The 9,124-nt window shown below is 47.3% G+C and overlaps 1 protein-coding gene across 1 annotated transcript in view; it reads right to left on the bottom strand.

Moving 5' to 3' along the window:
• Window positions 1–9,115, bottom strand: part of MMP23B (matrix metallopeptidase 23B) — a 13,744-nt gene extending 4,629 nt beyond the window's left edge. The window contains exons 1-4 of the mRNA XM_009889603.1: window positions 9,032–9,115; window positions 5,069–5,210; window positions 2,044–2,183; window positions 631–798 (exon numbers count right to left, since the gene is read on the bottom strand). Coding sequence (XP_009887905.1) covers window positions 631–798; window positions 2,044–2,183; window positions 5,069–5,210; window positions 9,032–9,104 — 523 coding nt within the window. The 5' untranslated portion in view covers window positions 9,105–9,115. The remainder of the gene's footprint in view (window positions 1–630; window positions 799–2,043; window positions 2,184–5,068; window positions 5,211–9,031) is intronic.
• Between the last annotated feature and the right edge of the window lie 9 nt (window positions 9,116–9,124).

Raw genomic sequence — 9,124 nt, 5'->3', positions numbered from 1 at the left:
TCCCTACATCTTATCTGTTGCTGTGCTTTGGAAAACAAGGATGGGAGAAGTCCCTCTGCGTCACCTAAAATCTCCTCTCCTCTCCTCTCTTTTATTTGGTGAAAAGCAGAGTATCTTACTTTCCAAAAAAGTACTGAGTTGGTCATATAATATCAACTGAATTTGCTAGTTAGTCAGGGACCATCTGCTTTTAATTTAGAGTTAGTTTTGATATTGCTTTAAAAAAACACCAAAAAATGCCAAGCCATAAGTAACACAGACATTTGTAGGTGCCCACAAACCCAAAAGTGACTACAGACCCAGGAAAACTAAAATGTAAACAGCCGTGCCAGTAGGTAGAAGGAATATAGCACGGCTCTTCTCAGAGAGGCACCTGCCTGGGCAAAAGCCAGATGAGGTATGTGGCTGAACTATGGAGTGAGTCCACTGAACTATTTGGAAAGAGATGTCACTGCCACCAAACATGGTTTTTTGGTTCAGTCACCTGACAGCAAGACCAACAACTTCCAAAACTACAGAAAATCACAACTGTTTCTGTTGTCTCTTTCCCATAGTAGGTAAATCCCAGAACAAGAACTGAAATCTAAACCCTACAGGCGTTAATTATGCGCTCCCTGAGAGATGTGTTACCTTTTTTCCAGCTGAACCGGGTATTCCCCAATATCCAGTATTCATGGTCATCAAAATGGATTTCCCCGTTGGGTGGGAAGAAGGCATGGGCAAGTTCCCCTGTTGTTCCATCAAAGCAGTGGTGAATGAGAGACTCCAGACAGTCCGTGTGATTGATGGAGTAGAAGCCTGTGAAAAAAGCAGCAGATGCAGTGTGTCCAGCAGGGCAAGCCCATCCAGAACACAGACATCTGTAAACTTGTGGTGTACTGAAACCAAATCTCTTATGGGATCCTACGTGTTTTCCAACCTACAGAGCCACAAAAGGAAAAATAAAAGCAAAGCGATTGTTAGGAATGATGGCTACGTGACGCTAAGTGTACTCAGCCCTGTTATGACCCTGGATTCAGAGCTGTTTCCAGTGGACACAAATGAGTCTACTTTTCGGAAAGGAATGCTGAGCTCTTTTTGCAACATCATATGGAAACATGGCGGGGGGGGGAGTTGGAGGGAATTTGGACAGCGAGATGGTAACCCCAGGATGTAATTGTTCCATTGTAAACGTAAATAAACAGATAGCCTTCGAGTCAGAGCTGCTTGCTGTCATTCTGCTGGCACCACGATAGCATCGCAGTGTACCCTGCGTCCACTGGAGCTGGGCCACCTGGAGCCCACGCGTGGCAGCAGGACAGGCCCCTGGGACGGCACCTCATGTGCTTGTAAGTAGCGTCATGCGACACGAGAGCGAGGAGCGTGTTGCGAAACAACGGTAAATCTGCTGCTTATCTCAACACTGCTGCCATCTGCACAGGAAATAATTATTTCACACAGCCCATAAATCCCAGGAAGAATTTACATCTGGAGTTGCAACTGAGCAGATAACGCCTCAGCACTAACGCTTTGCGCTTTTCCAGGCCTGAGAAACGCAGGAAGTAACTACTGCATAGTTGCAGGGGCAAGAAGGAAGGGGAGGAGAAAGAAGACAGAGAAAAGGTGATGCTTCAACGGGATCAACAAAAGGGAAACTAAAACCATAAACAAGCTGGAATCCATCACCTGCTTTTTGGCTCTGTGTGACCTTGGATATGTCATTTCACATTTCAATATCCAGTTTCCCCACCTGTGGAACAGAGATAATCCTGTCCCAGTGGCAGTTTTTGAGGGTTAATTATTGTCATATACCTAAAGCTTCCTGACTGCAAGACTCACAGAAAGCGCTAACGATGATATTAACATCTCCTTAGAGCAACTAAAAGTAGTTTCTCTACCCGACTAAAGGCAAACGATGCCCCAGTCCTCGTCCAAGAGGCTCTGCTGAGTCCACACAGCAAAGCAGGACCAACTCCTGGTTTACATACAGAAACTCTACAAGTCCCTCGTGGAGTTAACATACACAACAGTGTCGTGTCAGCGCAGCAGCTCACGCAGTCTTACCTATTTTCAAGTCACTAGCTACGTGGCGTGGCACTTCCCTGAAGCTGAATGGTGAAACTTCACTCCACATCCGGAAGGCAGCCGCCAGTCCCCTGCGTGTGTCTCTGGCATTTATGAGGTTTCTTGGGAAGGACAGGATTCTGTAGGAACACAGAACGACTTCAGGAAAACGCTCTTCCCTTCTCAAAAAGCAGCTGAAGGCTCTCAAGGCTGCATCAGTCAAGTCTTTCCATTCACTCTAATAGGTTCAAAACAGGACTAGCTTGACATGGATATTAAGAATATTTAACAAAACCCCCAACAGGGACTAAGATATTACTGATATTCTTTACAATCACATGTTCTGGACTACAGCTTTTGTCTCTCCTTAAGCACATCACTTTAGACAAGGTTCTCTTGGAAAACTATTTTTATCCTAACATCTCCCAGTCTGTTGGGCAGCGTTGCTAGAAGAGGAAACAACTGCATTTCAGGTAACTCCTATTCATAACACTTGGGCTGCAATGTACGGGCACACACTGAATTATAATACTCTCAGGCAGAACTTTTGAAAGAGAGTTCCAAAGAATATCAAAGGTTTGACAGTAAAACAAGTTATTTCCTTTGAAAAAATCTCTTTATGAGGGAGAAAGAGACTCGAGAGGTTTTTTTCTTAGGCCACAGGATAGATGCAGCTGAACTGTAAGAAGACTACTGGTGCAGGATGGCAGAACCCCTCTTTGTACCATGGAAATGCACGGATGGCTCCTAGAAACTTACCTGGTCCCAAAGGAAGATCTGCATTCAGGAAATTGCCTGAAGTGTAGCAATTGGGAAAAGTTGTGTATATTCTGCTATCCCCTCTGGTTGTTTTTTAGCTATGCTGTTTATGTTCTCCCTTCGTCCCAGCACATCCTAAAGGGAGCAGAAGGTTTCGTATCAAGCCAGGCTGTTAATGAGTGTAAACCTGGACAATTAAGACTATCACGAGGCTTAGCCTGTTTGGGATGAGCGTAAAGGGAGATCTACGTTCTCTGCTCACTGTGAAGGAGTCAGGCTCACGCCGCCCACTCACTCTTTGCCTGGACTTACAGGCAGAACTAACCCCGGCTGTCCACCGGGAAGTCAGCGCGCACTGATCAGCGCTGCAGCGTCACCCACTGAACAATGCGACAACCACCACCGCACACGGAGCAATTAAGGCCAGTGACAGTTACGATGAGACTTTGGTGTCACTGGCGGCGTAACAGCTACCTCGAGAACGGAGGTAACTGCAGCATCAGCCACACCTTGCAAATTGTCTTCCCGGCCTGCATTTGGTGACCTTGAGATGCTCCCCCTCCTGCTTCTGTGGAGAAGAGAGGGGGTAGCACAGCGCTCTCAGACAGACACAACTGCTGCTGTCTGCCCACCCCGCTTGCCCTACTCCCTCCTCACCTCCACTGCCTCAGGCAAACCCACTGCAAACCCAGCTCAAAGCACTTTCCTCTCCTGTTTGTGGACGACAGAAAACTCTACCACCCATTACAGTCACAGTCCGCTCAGCTTTCCAGAGCTGCAGTGTGAGAGACGCTCACAGCTCCATAATGATGTCCTCAGCCCGGTGCCAAGCAGCAGCTGCAACACACATTGCTGCTGCCGGAGGCCACCTCAAGCGTTTTCAGAAATCCAGTGTGACCTGCCATCCAAGCCACTGCGGTTTAACAGCGATTGCAGCTCTCTTGAGAGGTCAGGTTTGGGGCTTGCTCTGTGCTTTAAAGTCAGGAGTGGCTGGAGTTAGCAGCCACATTAAAAGGACCTTTGTAATCACATAAGATGTTGAAAAAACCCGATTTGGCTGCTGTGTCCCCAGGAAGGCGCAGACTCTCAGCCAGGAGTGAACAACAGGCCTTTCTTCAGTCAAACCTCCAGGACTCCTGCTAGCCTGAGGTTTACCGTGACAGACTGACTCTACCTGCCAGTGCTCGTCGTATGAAACTGTTTCCAAGGGGATTCCCCGAACCTTGTTCTGTCTGAACTCACGCTAGCTCTCCTGAAAAACATTCAGCAATGCCACTAATATTTTCCCAGAGAGAAAAAGCGTTTTTTCAGGGTGCTGCCACCACAGCCCATCGCACTGGACAATTTCAGGGGCTGTTCAGCCACTGCTGAAGTAAGAAAGAGCACTGCTCCAAGGCTAAACACCAACCAGGACTGACATTGCCTCATAGCAGCAGCAGCAGCAGAGCCAGACAGCAATGAGAAACGGTTCAGTGGGAAAATCCACAGGACTCCATCCACTGTGGCTCCAAACAGCCTGCTTGTTGAAAGCAGTACTAGCATTGCACATCTACATAGCTCCATCGTATCAAAACCAGACACGGTACTGCCGAAATGCTGCAGGTCCTGAGCAGTGGTAAGCCTAGCTGGAGACCAGTAAGCTGGATGGCCGCTTTTCCTTGGCAAAAATGTCTGAAAATACTATGGTTAACAGCCACTCACCCTAGAATTGCCAAGGGCTTTTTATCGTTTATTGGTTAGTAATCTAAGAGTTGGCATCCTTTCCCGAAGACAACAGGGAGAAAGAGATTCCTCAAAGCGCTCAGCACTAAGAGAGCTCTGTCCTCCTGAAATCACAGAACCTTTCAACAGCAATTGCTCTCAGTGATGCTTCAGGTTCACACGGAGCTCTCTTAACAATACCAGCATGACATAGGATTCAATTCACCGCCTTCTGAGGGAAGTCCCTCGTTCTGGGCCGCTGTCTGTCTGAAGCCTGAACCTGCCCCCGAACAGTTAGTTTTACTGTAAGTAGCCTCCGCGAGCAGCCAGACGCGCAACTAGCTTCTAAGGCAGTGACAATGCTCCACACGAGCCACAGCTGAGGTGAGAGGTGTAGCATTTATAGAAATAATTCCTACTTTAGAGTGGCTTTGGTAACTGTCCATTCACTAGCAAACGGATGAGCACAACTGATATGGTTAATATCTATACCCACGGCAGGAAAAGCTCACACCCCAGTGTCACTTAGAAAATGCTAACTCTTAGAGCTAATGCCAGTCCGTACTTGTATGTCAAGTTGAAGTGGTCCCATTTCAAGTGCCCTGGCGTGATCGTGTATCGCTTTCTCCGTGCTGGAGGCCGAGGTGGGAAAGCTGGACTGTGCAAAGCAGAGGTGCTCACTCCATGAAGACCAGGTGAGGCGGCTTCTTCCTTAAAAGACAGAACAGGAGGTTGAATGAGGTGGGAGAGACTGCAGGATTGAACAGCGTAAAAGAAAAACTACCGGTTATGGGGCATTTGGAGGCTGGGGAGCACAACTGGTACTCCCTTACGGGTGTCCAGGAGACAAGACTAGTGCATCAGGTGGTCAGTGCTTCGCAAAGTATGCCTGTTCCGAGTGTGCTGAACAAGAGCAAGAGAGAGCAAAAGAGGGGCTACAGTATGAGGAGTTCTTGGGGCACGTCTTAGATCAGACATGGCAGGAAAGGAAGGGAGCAGCAGTCCTCAACGCTGGATCGCAGAGGATCAGTGCTGCAGGCTCCCTCGAGCTGCTGCGTGATTCCAGACTAGGGCACTGCAGCCACTCCTCTCTCCTCTTGGAGTGCGGCACAGGCGGAGCAGAATGAGCCCTCAGTAGGCTTCTGGCCACAGAAGAGCTGCAGCTCTTCCTGGAAAGTTTTCATTTCCTTTTCACATTGCTTTTGCTCTCCAGCCTCACTGCAGAAGAAATGAAATGCTGGACAAATGAGTAAAACAGGCAACCCTTTGTGCAGAGAGCTCTTTATAAAGCTGCATCATGGATCTGAAATGCGTTCAAAGTAAACAGGAGCACTGGAAACCCTGGAGTGCATTTAATGCCATCATACAGTAAAAGACATCAAATTTGGTGACAGGTCTGACTCAAGCTATAAAAACCTTAGTCCTGAGTAATGGAGATGAAAGAACGGGACCCAACATGGCTCTCTGGAATTCTACCCGCTCTGCCTCCCCTTTTCAGGACTAAGACATTGAATATCTCTGGGTCATCTTTGCTCCAGAGGCACCAAGACACTTATTAAGTGATATTTACAGTGGCACTGTTACAAAAGCTGCACCAGCAGGAGTTTGTTCAGCCTTACAGCACGTTCTGCAGAAAGCAAGAGCTGTCTTCATTTCACTCTTGGAAGAGGTGAGGCTCTGAGAGTCAAAATAGCACATCCCTGGTATCACAGCAAGCCAAAGGCAACGAAAGGCAAGACGCTTGAAGCAACAGCTGCCAGATACTGCCCAAGTCTCTAGTGTCTCATCACGGTGACAGATAGCCGTGTTACTGCTGAAAGGCCGAGGGACTCCGTCCTAACAGGAAACCAGTCTCTCTTGCTCTGTCTGTGAACTGTACTAGCTTCTATCCTGTTCTAATCTCAGCATCTTTCTTTCCTAGAAGGACAGTCTTTTGGTCTTTCTTCCAGCTCAGCTGTGGGTCTGACTCGCAATTTGAAACCAGCAGAGTCTTTGAGTGTGAGGAACACGTGGGCTGCAAAAACATCACCTATGAGACAAAGAGATGTTAACGAATACCTTGCCTTCTAAGCTGCAAGCTTTTGGCAGGGCTGGGAGTTTGCTCTTGAAGGAACCCACAGGATCGCTTTTCCCTTTTAACCTTTGTCCCTTTGTTTGCTGTGTTAAGGGCTGAGGAACCCAGAGTTTTTGCTTCACTCAGCTCAAGGCCCAGCCCCGTCTTCACCAAGGCTCCTGTATGCGAGTACAGTGGCTGTTGTCCCTCTCCCTTCATCTCCAGGGGCTTTTACCTCCGATTCTACTCTGGGAATGCCACCTTCCCTTGATATGAAAGGAAAATTTTGCATCCTTTTGAACAGCACAGGCAAGGTAGAGGATCAGCTAGCCTGTGCATCAATGATCTCCTGGAGCTGGAAGAGAAGCCTGCAGAAGATTAGCTCGTAATTACAGGATAAGATACTCCTTTTTTTTTTTTTTTTTTTTTTTTGGGGTTCTTTCAAGTAGAGTAGAATTAAGCAAATCCTTTCTGCCTTTGTTGTTTTCTCTCCGATCCCTTGCCAGTATTGGGGCTGATGACACATTCAGTCTGGCATCAGTCAGGAATAGCCCAGGATTGCTACTACCGTGAATTCGCCGTCTATGGGCTCTGACTCAGGAGACCTGATAACTTATGATGGGATGAGGTAAGGTATTAACACTCTTCAGTAGCTGCCTATCCTTGTGACAGATGCTCCTGCTCCTTAGCAAAGCCAGCAGAACACGCAGTGCAGTTTCTAGCCTCTATAATTCGCAGCCCATCTGGTGCCATTTCCAGTGCATGGTACCACACAGAGCTGTAAGCTGCATTGGCTGAGCAACGGACACTGCCCATTCTGCCTGCCCTGCCACCGGGCTATTAAATTACACCAGCACAGGCTGACATCCTGAGGCTCTTCTTAAAGCCCTCCGGGTATTTTATTGAGGAAAATTTGCAGAGGAAAATTAGATAGTCAGAAACAGCCTTCTGGCTGCTGCTTCTACAAGGAAATCTCCTGCAGCCCCAAGGGAGAAAAAATATTGTTTTTTCTACGGCCATTGAGCTTGCAACCCTAAGGCCGTAAGTGCTGAACCAGCAAGGGAGAAGAAAAGAAAAGAAAAAATCTGCGTCCCTGGTGAGCTTAGCCTCAAAACAGAAAACAAAGGGTGACTCGGGCCCAACAGCATCCACTGAAACCCGTATCTGAGCCAGTCAGTAGATCAAGAAAAGGGTCAACTTCTCCTGCTCAAACATTCTGCTCAGTCTCTGTTCTACTCTAGCCTTTGTTCTACCTACCACTGCCGCAACAGGATGCTTTTAATTCAGAATGTGTTGCAAAAGGAATTGGGGAAGGGTGGGGTACCACACACACGCTGTGGTTCAGATGTAGGATTCTGACAGAAATGGAATGGCCTAGTTAAAATTTTCACAGTGTAATTTGGATCAAAGGATCTGTCTGGATGCCAAAGAACCAAGACTCAGAACCGGAGAAGAGGTCAGCTGCTCCCAGGAGGAAACCCACTCAACTGCGGGTTAAGGTCTCAAACGTTCAAAACACTTGGGAGGTACTAGAAGGAGAGGTGCATCAACTCTCTCTCTCAACAACTGCAACAGACACCAACGTATATAACGGCAGACACTGGTCAACATCCCTCCTCTACATTATTTGCCCTGTGCAGTCAGACCCCCATTAATTTACTTCACTGAGTCTCAATGAATGTAATCCATTCCGCTCCCTCTCTCCCAGTCACACAGTTCCCCTTTCACAAACTGAGCAGTAACATAACGCTGTGACTTAGTACCATTAATAAGAGCCCTGAGCACGTCAGGCAAACAAGGGGTGCTATTGCCTGGATCTTCATAAACACAAGCAACGGGAGAGGACGTCAGCACTTAGAGAAGATTGGGTTTTTATAAAATTAAAAGCTAAAATTAAGCTAAAAGCAAAAATTAAGATCAGCTTCTGAGAGTCCCAGAGCTCTGCTATAGTTCGCCCTGACCAGTCTGTCCCAGCATATCTTGCTAATGGACGGACCTTGAAAGAGAGTTAATATCAGCTTATAGTTTCTGTCAGCCCAGCATTAACTCCCAGTGTAGATCTTGCACAGAATGAGCCCTGACTCTGGAGTTCTTGGAAAGCTCAGCTGCTACGGAAATCAGAATATAGGCATGCCACATCACACTAGGCTGGGAGAGCAGGGGTACTCGGGAGAACAGCCAAAGCCCTCAGCGAAAACAACCCAAATCTTCTGTGCATCCACTGTTTGGTTTTCTGCAAGCTGCACACACATCTCAAACAATCTGATTCTACCCGGATGCATAATTACCTTTTAGGATCCTTTGCAAAAAGGGACTCAAACAGCCCTAAACAGATCTTGTTGCCTTAACAGTTATTTACATATTGTTTAGATTGCTTCCTGAATTTATCCGTCTTCTAAAAAGAATACACATGCACGTATATTTGAGGTCCCCACTCCCCTTTCAAGCGTTTGAGAATTAGATCCTTTCCCCTACCTGACTTTTCTGAACTGCAGCTCCAGCTGGATCTCCCACAATAGCCAGCAAAGCCACCACAGGGAATATGCATAAAAATCCCACCATGGTTCT

This window comes from Charadrius vociferus, unplaced genomic scaffold, assembly GCF_000708025.1.
Source record: "Charadrius vociferus isolate BGI_N301 unplaced genomic scaffold, ASM70802v2 scaffold477, whole genome shotgun sequence".
Classification (NCBI taxonomy): domain Eukaryota; kingdom Metazoa; phylum Chordata; class Aves; order Charadriiformes; family Charadriidae; genus Charadrius; species Charadrius vociferus.
The sequence above is the reverse complement of the archived record's forward strand: the minus strand, read 5'-3'. Positions and strand labels throughout refer to the sequence as shown.